Consider the following 15706-nt stretch of genomic DNA (forward strand, 5'->3'; position numbering starts at 1 on the left):
TATAAAATTCCTATTAATTAGAGACCATCAGTATGACCTGTATTTTCCATATGCTGCATGGCCTTTCATGATCCAGCATCCCAAGCTACCTAGTGTCACTTCCACTGTACCTCACTTGCCAAGTACTTGGTTTCTTTTTTTAAAGATTTTATTTATTTATTCATGAGAGACAGAAAGAGAGGCAGAGACACAGGCAGAGGGAGAAGCAGGCTCCTGTAGGGAGCCCAATGCGGGATTCGATCCCAGGACCCCGGGATCACACCCTGAGCGTGAAGGCAGATGCTTAACCGGTAAGCCACCCAGGCATCCCAATGACTTGCCAAGTATTTGTAAGCCTCCGCAGATGTGAGAAGAGGGTACATACACCCAAACTTGTAATGGTAAGTGTCAAAAAAAATCCAAATCCATTGAAAACAATGGTCACCATCAGAAGGTGCTAGTGAATCTATATTTTGAAAACATATAAATAAAAAGAATCTGTTATCCCACTTTTCCTACATAAGTTATGTAACTGAGTACCCAAATAATGGGTGAAATTACTCTTCATAACAATATTCCAGTTAATAAATGAAGAAGGATACAATTAGAATATCATTACTCTGCCAACCTCTAATGATTGCTGGATCCAGACAATGCTCCTCAAGGACTATTAGTCAAAAAAGAAAGACAACTAGATATTACCTATTCTCTTTTGGAAAAAGAAAATAATACCCACAAAGTAGATTTGGGGGATAGGGATGGAAGTGATACATCTACATCCAACAAACAACTTAAAGGAAACAGCAAGAGAGAAGAACATGTTAATTGACATCTCAGAAATATTATCAGCACAATTCAAACTCAGGGAAATTTTACAGGATGAATAGCCTGGTTTCTTCAATAAATAATGAAGAAGGTAAAGAGGCAGAAATCTATAGATACATAGATACATGAGTCATATCAATCAATTACTATCAATAAATTTTACTTGAATCCTGGTTCAAACTGACAGAGCATAAGAAAACAAAGGGTATTTGCAAGACAACTGGAAATTTGAGCACTTAGTAATATTCAGATGCAACTGTCTTAATTTTTTCAGATATAAAGTATATAGTTTTGTTCATAAAATAAGTCTTCTCTTTTAAAAACACATTCAGAAATATTTATAAGTAACTGATATAATGCCTGAGATATGCTTCACATTAGTATGAGGGAGGCGGTCATAGGTGGAGACAGAAGATTGCCCATGTCTTGAATATTATAGAAGCTAGGTGGTGGCACATGAGGGTTCAATATATTATTTTGTCTATTTTTATATTGGGCTCTTTTCAAAATAAATACTTATTTAAAAACACACTTTACTAATTCACCAGTGACCTTGGAATAAAGTCAAAACTGCTGTATAAATCCTATAATCAGTCCATGATCTGGCCTTTGCCTACCTCTCTAGCATCATCGACCACCCTCACTTTTCACCCCCTTAAAATGGGTTATAGTTCCCACAGAGGACTAGGATTTCTCACAATTCCAAGTGTACGTAAATTTCTCTTTCTACAGAATGCCAAATCCCGCTCCTCTTCTCCTGGCAAAATTAATTTGCTCTGCCACATTTGCTTATGCCAATATAGGTTATCAATCTGTCTCGTGTGGAAGGCACACTGGACTGATGCATATCCACCACCTGCCATGCTTGGCTGGCACTCCACCCTTTCCTGCTCTCCGTCTTGCCTTGTGAACCTGACCCCCTTTGACTATAGCAGTAACTGCATGTTCCCTGGCTTCTGGTTAGACTTCTCCAGAGGGAAGCACCAGAAAAAGATCTATAGGGCCAAGAAGAGTAAAGTCACTATATCTAGGGCTCTGGCTCCCTCCCTGCCAGGTTGCCACTGACTGACTGCTTCCACTTGGCAAACATTACTCCTATCACGTGGTCCTTCCCAAATAATTCTCCTTCTTGTGCAGCTGACTGCTTCCTTATCTTTGCACCTTGAGCTCAGGAATACACCACCATCCATTGCTGCTGCTCACAATTAGTTCAATATTTGTAGAATCCTTCCACAAACTCTCCTCTACTTACCCAGTTTCAGCTATCTCCTTCCGGTCCAGATACTATGCAACTGTAAACAAAAATAACCCAAGAAAGACCTGACATAAATAGAGCTGAGAAGTTATAGAAGATGGAAACTTGAAGAACATTTTAGAGAGGAAAAAAGCATATGCAATGGCCCTGTGGTACAAAAGCAGCAAGAGATGTTCAAAGCTGAGTTTGACTTGAGAGGCTACTTGAGTTAGAAAGTGAAGAAGGCAGGGGAAAGGCCAGAGAGTTAGAAATTCAATCTTGCAGGCTTACATTTCGATTTTGATCCTGAGAGTGATGCAGAAGTAACTAATATTTTCTTTGCCCTCCCAAGCCTCGGTGAAGGATCATCTTCTCTCCCACATCCCTTAACAACCTGCTGCCACACAGTCAGGAGTAGGAAGCTCTGGAACATTCAATAAATGTTCACCAAACCCATGAATAAATGAATGAATGAAACACATGTGACTAGATTTGAGGCTTTTGGGGTTGCTTTCAAGAATTCTTCCTTGCAGATATCTTTCTTGAATTTATTCCTATATTTGCTCTCCGCTGAGTCTTTGCCTTAATTACCATAAAGACCTTTGGAGAGAAAGAGCTGTACCTGAGCTACAACCCTGAAAATTAGATCACTCCCAGACAAATCTATCACATGTAACAATCACTTCATCCCAGAGAGGGTGGATTTCATGAGGAGCATCACCATCTCAGGTGATGGACAACCTTGCTACAATCACAACAGTCTCTTCTATCAGATCTCAGTAACCTGAGGTGATTGAGGAAAAGTCAGTAGGAATCCACAAGATGAGTGATAAAGAAAGCTGCTTTGGCTTGCTCGGATCAAGAAATAGAACCTTTTTACCTTCAAGCATAAGGTATAGCACAAACCAAGTGCTAACCATGGGCTGCAAGGAGAAGCTTTTAATTTTTTAATTCATTTTATAAACCGATAGTGTGGCTTGATTTATTTTTTTTTTATAGATTTTATTTACTTATTCATGAGAGACACTCAGAGAGAGAGGCAGAGACATAGGCAGAGGGAGAAGCAGGCTCCATGCAGGGAGCCCGATGTGGGACTCAATCCCGGGACTCCAGGATCACACCCTGGGCCGAGGGCAGGTGCTCAACCACTGAGGCACCCAGGCATCCCTGTGGCTTGATTTATACTAGATAAGATGATAAGCATAATTTTTAATTTGTCTCCTCATCATTCAATAATAAGTTGAAATATGTGCTAAAACCTGTTTGAAATTGCCCTTACACTATAATTCACAATTTAATGCAAGCAAACAAAATTAAAATGTGAAGATGATCTCAGCGCTGTAGCAAATGAATATTCATTATTGTTACAATAATGATGTCTTTCTTTATTCCTGTATTTGGTGATAATGGAGCTATCTACCTTATTCTTAACCAGGCAAGATAAAGCTGAATGCAAATGACCACCTTCCTTTCTACCTTTCATTGTTTCCTCAATGAAACAAAAAGGTATCAAATGGCAAGGTTTCTGCATTAATGCTGAGATATGTCTGTGGTATAACGCTTTTTAATTTCAATAAAAATGTTTGCATTTCATTCTGGTAGAAAATTAATCAGGAAAATGAACAAATAATATTTATTTTTGAAATTCAAACAATTGTGCATCAATTTCTCTCGTAACATAAAGAATTATCTTTTTTTCTTGTTTTCCTCAAACAATCCTATATTGCATAAAGTTCATAAATTGGTAAAGTAGGAGAGAAAATTAAAGGCTAAAACCCCAAAATCTATGAAATCAATAAACTCTGTAACTTATGTATATTTCATTTCAATAAAATATTGCATTGCTCACCAAAGAGGCCATAGTGAACCCAATGACTTCAATATAACCATCATCATGACGCTGAGGTTCAAAATCATGGTGATCTCCTGGGTTCCCCCAGGGCATTGTGCCAGCACAATATCTGGAAGATAAGATTAAACACAGAATTAAATTTATTCCATCTCTCTCATGATTGTCACTAGGCATTACCTTACAGTAAGATCCAACATGTATCTCACTTAAGAACAGTTTCCTGTTCTTGGTGCATACCTTCCAATAGAAAAGAAAATGGACTCATCATTTCCAAATATTCATCTTTGAAAATGGGTCACAATTTTATAACAAAAGTACCTCATAGTGCCCAACTATATCCCTAATTCACTGTTTATTAACATTTCTCACTCAGTGATCCATTATGTTTTTTTCTATGATATGTCACGAGTTATCCATGGGCAGTTCCGGAATTTGGTCTCGGAGGAAGACAGTGCATGCCAGCAGAAAAGGGCCAGGAAATGGAGGTAGGTACACATTGGTCATTATGTGCATAACTAAGATAATAAATAACCACCAGGAAGGTAAGCAGAGAAAGGTAGCTGAGGAAGAGTGAGAAAGGTATGAGGAAAAGATAAGAGATGAAAAAAAGAAAGAGAAATAAAGGAAATTGGAAACGTAGAGGAAGCAGAATAGAGAGGAGGGCAGCAAGAAGAAAAAAAGAGGGAAAAAAAATAAAGAAGATAATGTTTCCTGAGAAAATAATGTTTCCTGAGAATCTAGGTCTTTTATGGAAATAATGAAGATGAAAACCTTTTGAAATAAGATTGTAGGTGACTCTGCTGAGCACTGCCAAAAATAATCAAGAAACTATGTTTTCCTAGCCATAGATTTACATACAACTCTCATTTCAATTAAATTCAGTCTAAATAGAACTTATCTGCAGATTTTGTCTTGAGTTGTGTGGTTTGCAAATAACAAAGGGTCATAGATTCATCCCTTCCAAAATCTTGGCTTGGGAGTCTAGACTCTAATTTTGTACCACTGAGATAATGTGCTTATTTTGAGTCTAGTTAATCTTAAATACCCCTTTCTCCAGAGGTACATAATAGCACCAAAGAGAGTTGACATCCTGGCTAGAAAATGCTACTCTAATTGATCCTGTTTTTTCAAAGCAATCATCTAGCAACAATTTTGAATGAGTTCCATGCTAAAATCAGGCTGCATGGCTTCCTAACAGCTTTCAGGAAACTGAGAACAGGGATTTATTCAAGTCTATTATTCTTGGGAGGGAGAGAGAATCAGTAATTGAGAATTATATTAAAATGTTCCAGTAAATAGGGGTGCCTGGGTTTCTTAACGATGGATAAGTATATAGCATGCACACCACATCGCATTAAAAAAAAACCACCTACCACAGAGAACACTAACTAAACCGAGAACAAAATGATCAGGCCTGGACACCCCTAATGAGTCAGTAAGATAACTTACTTTCACTGTTTGTACCTAAACATTTCCTATAATGAAAACTGATAACCTCATGTCAAACAGAGTTCATATCAAACCAAAGAAAAAGGATGAGCAGAGCTTACCTGGGTATATTTAAAAATACTATACACTGGAACTTCAGTTCCTGAATCTTTGGAGTGAGATCTGTTCCATCACACTGCAACAATCAGAGTAGAAAAAGGGTTTTTGAAGTAGTCACAAGTCTACAAATTTTATCAAAGATAACTAGGTTGGCACAGTGGTATATATCACGGTCTTCCCCTTGCCCTCAACTCTGCTTAAGTGGATGTCATTACTTTGACTGAAAATGTATTCTGATTATAACTTTAGCAGACCCAGGGTTCAGAGAATGGTTTTGTTTCAATAGGAAAACAAAGCTGCCAAAATAATTTTTCTCTGGCCTCATAAACAAAGGAACTGCCATCATTCTTAACCTTGGATTTTTAGATATTTTGACTTGTATCAACCTTAAAAGATTTATGAACATTTAAGGGCATAAAAAGGAAGCCTTCATGAGACACCTGGGTGGCTCAGCGGTTGAGTGTCTGCCTTCAGCTCAGGGCTTGATCCTGGAGTCCCGGGATTGAGTCCCACATCGGGCTCCCTGCATGGAGCCTGCTTCTCCCTCTGCCTATGTCTCTGCCTCTCTCTTTATTATTTCATGAATAAATAAATAAAATATTTTTTTTTTAAAGGAAGCCTTGAGTTCAGGCTGTAGTGATCTCCACCACAGTTATCCAACCCAAACAATAGGGATGAATATAACCATTTATTCAATTTGCTTTCTGAAAATAATTTTTATTTTGAAAACACTAAACATAACATTTTGAAAACTGTTTAAGAGGAATATATACTGCAAGCTTTAAAAAAACTATTGTAAATCAGTGATATCTCCTTTAGGGATTTGCTCTTACACATTTAATGTCCTACAGACTTTGGTCTTCTGAGATAAACTGCTTTTCTGGATTTGAATGACCCCAGGTGTCTCAAAGGCCTCAGGCTGGCTTGGTCCCAATATCTCTGTACGGAGCTTCCCTCATGGTTAGCACTTCCCTTGAGCATCCTCCAACTAATCAAAGAAAAGGCTTTCATTTTCTTTTCTCATTTCCCACTGGTGACAAAAGTCAAAAGAAGAAAATTCTAGTCACAACTATAGACTTCTCAATGTCAAAGGTGTACTTCTGTATTTGCTCTCCTCATACCCTCATCACAGAATTCCCCATTATCTTCTCCTTTGGAGAGCACAGTAATGCATTCCCAAGCCCCTTGTGAATTTTTAAAGACTTCTTTCAAAAGAGTGTTCAATCTAAGAACAGTGCTTCTCCTAGCATTATTGTCTCATTGTTTTCCCAGCTGATCTTAATGCAGCCTAATTTTAATGAGCATGCCCTAAAAAATTGTTTCCAGGAAATGTTATAGCCCTAAATAAACAAAATATTTCAAAAGGTGATTTAGAAAGGAATCAAATTCTAGACATTGATTGAAGGTGTTTTTACAATATCCTCAGACACCAAGAAAACATGAAGTCTCCCAATTTAAGGACTTGAAATGATTGATAGAGGACTATACCAAGGAAGATACCTTAAATTATCAAAATTGAGTGTTGTAAGTAACTAAAACTTTAAAAATAGGATGTGATACATTAATAGCATACAAAGCAGTATTGTTTGCCTTACAGAAAAAAAAAACTATAAAATTATCATATTTAGAACGGAAATCTTTTTAAATTTTCTACTTTTTCTTCCTGAGAAACATGTCAGTGATTCTGGGAATTTATCAAATTATAAAAGAGGGCACTTTACCATCTCTCATGCTTCACAAAATTTTCTTACATATTGCTGCCTTTAAATTTTGTGTCTCTTTAGAATAACAGCGGGGTGTCTGGGTGGCTCAGTTGGTTAAGCATCTGCCTTTGGCTCAGGTCATGATCTCAGGGTTCTGGGATGGAGTCCTGAGTCAGGCTCCCTGATCAGATGGGAGTCTGCTGCTTCCTCCACCCCTCCTTGCCCCCCATGCTCTCACTCTTTCTCTCTCTCAAATAAATAAAATCTGGAAAAAAAAAAAAAGAACAGCAGCTTTCAACTTTTCTCCTATTTCAAACACACAAAGGAAAATGTCTACACATAAAATATGTTCCTATACAGAAGCTCACATATTGATAAGTCATAAGAAGAAGAAAACATGGGAAGGAGGACAAATAATGCTGTACATAGGATTTTGTTATTGTCCTATGATTTTCTGATGTAGTAGTCATGCAAACTACTCTACATTTATGCGAGAGATTAACTACTACCTCAGAAACACCTGACTTCACCCTGTGGCAAAAATGAGACAGTCTGTTGTTACCTGTACATTAAATTGCTCTAGCTAATCTTCTATCCTTTCCATTTCTCACTCAAGAAAACATACAGTGATGTCCTTATAGAAATATTCTGTATCCCTGTGTGACACATCACAATGGTCAGTAATTGTTGTTCAAAGACATGTCCTGTTATGCCTGTTTTTTTTTATTTTTTTTAATTATTTATGAGAGTCACACAGAGAGAGAGAGAGAGGCAGAGACACAGGCAGAGGGAGAAGCAGGCTCCATGCACCGAGAGCCCAACGTGGGATTTGATCCCGGGTCTACCAGGATCGTGCCCTGGGCCAAAGGCAGGAGCTAAACCACTGGGCCACCCAGGGATCCCTGTTATGCCTGTTTTAAAGGAGGCAAGTAAACTCTTTTGGAAGGTTACCTGGTTCCCCGAAAGTCATATACCTCATAAAGGTGGACCTAGGACTGAATCCCAAATATTTCTATTTTGTTTCTAATCTTTTTTCTCCTCACAAAAAAAGAAGATGGTATTACACAAACCAATTCACCTGGAATCTTGCCTGTATTGGCTGACAGCTTATCTTTCCTAGTTATCTGGGTGCCATTTTGGTCTCTTTGTAAGCTTCTTTTAATCCCTGTTATATAGCCACCTACGTACAAGATACTTGTCATCAGGGGGAGTGCTAGATGTGCAGACAAACTGTCCAGTAGTTAGGGAGTATACAGAGTTTAATTTCACTGCAGCTGACTTGAACAGTAAATGCCATTCAATATGGCCACTGCCCCTGGGCAGTGTTGCTGCCCTTCCTCTCAATGTAAAAATACTGGAAAAGCAGGACAAGTTCATTTTTCACTGGGTGGTCACTATTACTTAAATTTAATATTTAAATCTTTAAAATTTAAAGAAACAGGGAGGTCACTGTTACTTAAATTTAATAACCATAATTTTATCAATAAAAGATCTTCAGGAGCAGTCTGGGTGGCTCAGCAGTTTAGTGCTGCCTTCAGCCCAGGGCCTGATCCTGGAGACCCGGGATCAAGTCCCAAGTCGGGCTCCCTGCATAGAGCCTGCTTCTCCCTTTGCCTGTGTCTCTGCATCTCCCTCCCTCCCTCTCTCTCTCTCTCTCTCTCTCTCTCTGTCTGCCTCTCATGAATAAATAAAATCTTAAAAAATCAAAATAAAATAAAAGATCTTCATAGTTCAGTGGACCACTGTCTTTCTTGCCTCCAGCTTTAAGAAAGCAGTACCTCCCCTCTAAAGAGTCTCTACTACTAGGAGATGCTTGTTTTCACTGCTATTGCATGAGAACTAAACTACCTAAAAGTGATGCCAATGGCCTTTGACACTAGTGGTAATCGCTTTTCTCTCTTCTTTCAACTGACTCAGGAGACTGATGTCTCATACATGCTTTATTGATTGGTGATTATGAATTTTATGAATTTTTCTTATTGAAGTATAATTTACATACAGTGTTATTAGTTTCAGATGTACAACATGACGATTCAACAATTCTATACATTACTCAGTGCTCACTGAGTGAAATCATCTGTCTGTCTCCAAATATCATTTCTGTAATCTTACTGACTATATTCCCTATGCTGTACTTTTCATGTCCATGACTTATTTATTTTTTAACTGAAAGTTTGTACTTCTTAGGTCCTTTTATTTCACCCATCTCCCCACCCACTTCCCCTGTGGCAACCACCTGTTCTCTGTATTTAAGAGTCTTTTTCTAAGATGGAGTCTCATCAGGTAGCCCTGAAATAAAGATATTTATTTGGTGAGCACCTATTTCTATGTCAAGACCCAGCTCAACATCACTTCTCTGATGAAAGTATCCCTGAACCCACCATAATCAGTTTCCATTCCCCTTTTTGTGCCACCACCATATTGAATGCATAATCAACAACACTAACTACAATGTTATGCAGTGACTTACAGGCCCTCTCTGTAATGGAACTGTGAGTTTCTTCAGGAGTGAAACTAACTGTTCATCCCAGCAACTAAGACAGTTCCCAATACAGAGTTATATTATCAGAAATGTTGGCTGAATGAACTATATTAAATGATCTCTGGAATTAAGGCAGCCCATTGATTAAGTATATAAACTGGTATTTGGGGTACATTATTTGCAGCATACATATTTATATTCAAATGAACTGAGTCAACACATTCAATACTTACAACAACTTTAACATGTTTGGATAGATCTCTAGAACTTCTCTGTAGGAAATCAGAAAAAGCTGCCTATACCACACGGAAATAAAGGGGAAAAAAACAAATTTAATCACATGGTTATGCCAAGTCCTTGCTTCCATGTTATAAATAGTTCCTAGTGCTTCTAAATTATTCAAAATATAAAATAAGTTCTTTTCTTGTTAAATCCAAAACAAAATGCAATGCAGTAGCTGTCAAGATGAAAACTTTGTTTTCAAACTATAACCTATAATAAAATTTAAGAACACAAATAGAAAAGTGAAAAAGTAGATAATTCCAAGAGCCAGTTTGAAGATTGATTTTGATGACCTTTCCTGACCTCCTACTTGACCATAGGGTGTTGATATCATCTTTAACTTGACACTAAGAACATCTTGCTTCACCCTCTCCTCTTCTATTTCAATTCTGTCTATCCAGTGTTATAAATTTAAACTATACTTTCTTTAAATCAATAATTTAGAGGTGCTTCCCCCCGTCAACGGTCATGCATCCCCAGGGATATTCCTGAGAAGAAAGAAAAAAGATCTCCTTTACTCACATATATCCTTTCATGAGAAACTGCCCATCCTCTGTCAATTTCTCATCCAAACATGGATGCATATGAACTCCTATGCAATCCACATTCTTATCCAAGACTTTCCATACATCTTTTAAGTCTGCCTGTCTCATTCTCTAGATTGGCTTTGATGTTTTTCATGTCACTCCTTGAATATCATCCCCTCAGTACAACATGAAGCCTTAGGTTTTAAAGTTCGAAGTGATGAACACCAGCTCCCTTTCTACCAACTTAAATACATCTTAATTTTAAACCAAGACATTAAACCTTAATCATATATAGGCATACTTGTAAACATCTGAGATGTGTAATTATTTTTAATATAGTTAGTATTCTTATTATCAATGGTGAATTAGTATTAAATAATACATAATACTTATAAAATACAATATATACTTACCCCTGCATAGAACATTTTATTTCGAAAACGACTGTTGAATTTCTCTGGATTTGCTTCTGTGAAAGGAAAAAGGTAGTTTTGTTATAGAGACCTCATTAAAGGTAGTAACTTCCATTAGCACTCTTACTTCCTTCCCCTCTCTCCCCACCCCACAGATCCAACAGATTCAACAGCCTTATTATCATCTTTCCCTTAGTTATAGGCCAGTTGGTATAGTTGTCTAGTGCTACAAAACTGTAGCTCCAAAATGGCAGCATCAGCATAAACTGGAAGCTTGTTAGAGATGCAAATTATTAGACTCCACCCTAGACCTACTGAATTATAATGTTTAGGAGGTAGTGTCTAGAAATCATGATTGAATAGGCTCTCCAGGTGATTTGTATGTACATTAAAAGATGAGAGACTCTGGACTCTATTCAGAGTAGAGGGCTGGCAGGGATCCAGGGCAGAGGTGAAAGGATGAAGGAGGGGGTGATAAGAGGTGATTATTTGTGATTATTCGCTTTGACCTCCATAAGACATGTCTTTTATAAACTATGTATGCTGAGCAGGGAGCCAGACATGGGGCTCAATCCCAGCACTCCTGAATCATGACCTGAGCCTAAGCAGATGCTTAACCAACTGAGCCACCCAGGATCCCCTACGGTCTATTTATGTAACAATCCTTGAAAAAGTCATTTGACTTAGTGGGGGTACATAAATATACATATATGCAGGTGAACTGCTAAATGCCCTCAGGGCATTCAACAGCAAAGGCTCTGGCTGAAAAATGGTTTAATTTTGAGTTTGGTTCTGTTAATTATATAGGTTGAAGACCACAAAAAAGTTAAATAAGAATCTGTATTGGAGAATGTTCATATGAATTTAAGGGATTACAAAATCCCAAAATGAAATATTATTTCCTTACATTCTTTCTAGTAGAATTCCAAGACTTTCTGATCAGGCCTACTGTCAATGATTTGCCTCCTGTTATTTTATTCCAAGTGCTCATCAATTCCTTCTTCAGGCAAGGTGTCTCTTCAAATTTTTTCTCATCAGACAGCTGGCCTGCTAGCTGAAGCTGTTTAAGTCCTGGCCCTATGTTTGAATGGCAAATCTCAACAATTGTCTAGATGAAGAACAGTAGCAAAGAGTTCACTCACTAAGATTGTGCAGAATAAGAGCTGTACCATCTCAGAGAATAATCCTAGGCATAGGATCGTTAGATAATTTTCATGATTATTAGAATATAATATTAGCACATAATGTGGAAACTGGGTGGAATCTTGCAAATTAAAAAAAAAATAAGGTAGTATGTTGTAAATTGAGTACTTTAGTATTGCCTAAATTGAGTACTTTAGTACTGCCTATAATATTAGCACACAACATGGAAACTCTTGAGAGTTTTTACATATTTAAGTTTCACACCTCTCCTTAAACATTCACTATGTTATACAGAATTAAGTACTCTAAACCCTAGAAACAAAATAAAACAAAAGTCGAAGGTTAATTTGTAGGCAATACTAAACACAAAAAAAGGATAAAAGTGGTACTGAGTGTTCTATCTCCCTGGTCCCCATTTGTGGACCCCAAAGTCACCATTTTTACAGTATGGGTCTTTAGAATAAATTTGGCTGCTAAGTAACATTGTTTATTTGTTTTTAACCTTTCTTAACCCAGATTTGGCTGGGTACCATTTTCAGTTGCATTAACTCTTGCTTTATGGAACCAGAGGCAAAATTAGAATTTTTGTTGCAATGCAATTTATCAGGTGTACATAATTCCTAATTTTAAAAAGATGAAAGAAAAATAGTCAGATCTGGCTATCATGCAAGTTACAATAAAAAAAATGCAAAATAGGGCAGCCCGGGTGGCTCAGCGGTTTAGTGCTGCCTTCAGCCCAGGGCCTGATCCTGGAGACCTGGGATCAAGTCCCACATCAGGCTTCCTGCATGGAGTCTGCTTCTCCCTCTGCCTGTGTCTCTGCCTCTCTCTCTCTGTGTGTCTCTCATGAATAAATAAATAAAATCTTAAAAAAAAATGCAAAATGGCAGAACCCATAGTTCTGACATAGAACTTTTTCAGGGCACTCACATCCACTGCTATCAAGTGAATCATGCATCAACTATTACATTTATTTTTTAAAAATATTAATTTACAGTTTGAAAAAGATTCACATTCCTAAGGGATTTTCCTATAAGCCTATTTATTTCTCCTTTTAAAGAAACAGTTTTCTCTCAAGATACAGAAAATGTTCTGTAAGACCTAAAAGAGTAGAATAAAATTAGTAAGTAAACTGGGGTTTTGATGATTTCACTGACACAGCTAATGAAAACAGTTACTTCAAATGTAATTTAACTAGATAAAATTCAATTAATATGTAAACTAAACAAGATTAAGACACTAGCATTTAGAGAGGTGTCAGAAACATAACAAGGTAGGAGAGTCATACCTATGCTTTGGCCCTGAGAACAGAAAAGATGGAGGTAAATTCTGTTATCTCTGTTAATAGTATAATGGTATTATACTAATGACTCCTTGATTGAGCCTACTTTGATGATTAAATACTTTTTCCATTTTAATATTTACCCTACTCCAAACAGCCTCGGAAACAAAGGCTGACTAGAGCTGAGAGAGGTGTTGGGTTATGTTAGAGCTTCCCCAGTCCCTGCAGAAGCCAGTCCATTAAAAAGCAAGGGGAAATCTGCAAATAATAGTACTTAATCAGTCCTTATTGACTCTTAAAGTGTTGAGTGGCTGAATATATCTACATGTATATCTACAATATATCTATTGTAATATAAGAATATAAGAATTGACAGGTCTTTGAGAAGGTCCAAGGAACGTGGTTCCCAAATATATCAAAGAAAAGGGACATACAGAATCAAGAAAGGACCAGTAAGAAAGTTCAAGCATTCTTGTTCCTTAAGGAAATTGTATCGGTTAATTGGTATGACGTCAACCATGAAACATCATTCTCATGAAATGCCAACAATACTCAAAGTATCCCAAGATCCTAATACTGGAAGTACTCATAACTTATTGCTGCAATTCTTCAACTGCCCATCTTCCTCTTCCACAAGGACACAGTGTAACCAAGTGAGATCTAAACACTGTATATGTCTAGGACATTAACTTATTTCTAATCAGATGGGACACCAACATTAATTGTATTCATTTTCTATTCCCCAAAACTTGGTAGCTTAAAACATCCATTTATTTTCTTATTCTCTAGGTGAAAATCTGGACTGAACTCTCCTCTACCTAGGGTCTTACAAGGCCCAAATCAATGTGTCAGTCTGCAGGGCTCTTCTCTTGCGGCTCTATAAAGAATTCACTTTCATGGCTGCCTGGGTGGCTCTGGGGGTTAAGATTCTAACTCTTGATTGCCTCTCAGGTCATGATCTCATGGTCATGAGATGGAGCCATGCATTAGGTTCAGCACCCAACAGAGTCTGCTTGAGATTCTTTCTCTGTCTCTTCCCCTGTCCCCCAACTCATGGGCGTGTATGTGCTATAAATAAACAAATAAAATCTTAAAAAAAAAGAAAAGGATTCACTTCAAAGTTTATTCAGATAGTTGGCAAAACCTATTTCCTTACAGGTGGAAGAGTGAAGTTCTTTTTCCTTGCTGGTTGTTGTTGGCTAGGGTTCATTCTCAACTTCTAGAGCCCACCTGCAGTCCTTGGCTTGGGATCCCCTCCACTGTCAAAGCCAGCAATGGCATATCAAGTATTTTTCACAATTCAAATCTATCTGACTCCCCTCTGCTACATCTCTTTGACTTCCTGTTTAACTTTCCACTCATGCTTTTAAGGGCTCATGGTGTTACATTGGACCCACTCAGATAACCCAGAATTATCTTCCTTTTATTAAGGTCAGCTAATTATTAACCTCAAAACATTCAGAAAGTCTTTTTACCATGTAAAATAATGTAACCAACAAGCATGACACCAAATAGCAAAGGTCATAAAGGCCAAAGTTTTACCTACCATTACCCACCCTCTGGTCCCCATGATTCACATCCTTCCCATGATGAAAAACATTCATACCCTCTAAGGTCCCCAAAGGTCTCATCCCAAATTAGGGCATCAACTCAAAATCTAAAAATCTCATCTAAATTTTATTAGCTCAAACTTCCCAAATCTCACCATCTAAATCACCTAAATGATTTGGCTCTAGATATAATCCAGTTATAATGATAATAAGGTTCAGGGTATAATCCATTCTATTGATTTAATATTAATCCCATTTTTATGTATAACATGGTAACATCTGTGCCATCAGAATAGGATCCTAAACCCTACTTTCGTCTGTAATTGGTCTATTAGGGGAAATATTCACAAAAACAAGTTCAACTCTATGTTTATAGAAATCAATAAGCAATTTGAACTGTACAGAACTCACATTTTCCATCTTCTCTGCATTAGCTATGTACCTAATTGTAAGACTTCAGTTATATATACATAAATGATCCCAAAATCTATACCTACAGTAACAATGCCACCTTCAATTTAAATTGTATGTATCTAAAAAAATCTTTTCTTCCAACTTCCTCTCCCATTAAGGACAAATATGTTTACCAATACTACCCATTTTTCTAACACCGCTGTAAAAATCTGTCATTACGTGTTAATTGGTCCACATCTTTACACAAGCTCATTTGTTCCTCATTGAAATGCCCTCAGCCACTTTACTTCTTTTTTACATATATCATACTCCTCCTTTATCTTTCAGCTCCATCCTACCCTTTCTGGAGATTTTCCTCTGATTCCTTTCTCCTGCCAAATTCCTGTATTATTTATTGCCTGTACAACTAACTAATCTTGTCCCTGCTGTATATTCCTTTCTACTTCTACCTTTTATATTATATATGTGGCCT

At 37.3% G+C, this 15706-nt stretch overlaps 1 protein-coding gene across 1 annotated transcript in view; it reads right to left on the reverse strand.

Moving 5' to 3' along the window:
* DGKI (diacylglycerol kinase iota) overlaps positions 1 to 15706 on the reverse strand; it is a 341172-nt gene that overhangs the window by 164354 nt on the left and 161112 nt on the right. The window contains exons 17-20 of the mRNA XM_072777355.1: positions 10846 to 10901; positions 9857 to 9919; positions 5441 to 5514; positions 3888 to 3999 (exon numbers count right to left, since the gene is read on the reverse strand). Coding sequence (XP_072633456.1) covers positions 3888 to 3999; positions 5441 to 5514; positions 9857 to 9919; positions 10846 to 10901 — 305 coding nt within the window. The remainder of the gene's footprint in view (positions 1 to 3887; positions 4000 to 5440; positions 5515 to 9856; positions 9920 to 10845; positions 10902 to 15706) is intronic.

The sequence above is a fragment of the Canis lupus genome, chromosome 15 (genome assembly GCF_048164855.1).
Source record: "Canis lupus baileyi chromosome 15, mCanLup2.hap1, whole genome shotgun sequence".
Lineage (NCBI taxonomy): Eukaryota > Metazoa > Chordata > Mammalia > Carnivora > Canidae > Canis > Canis lupus.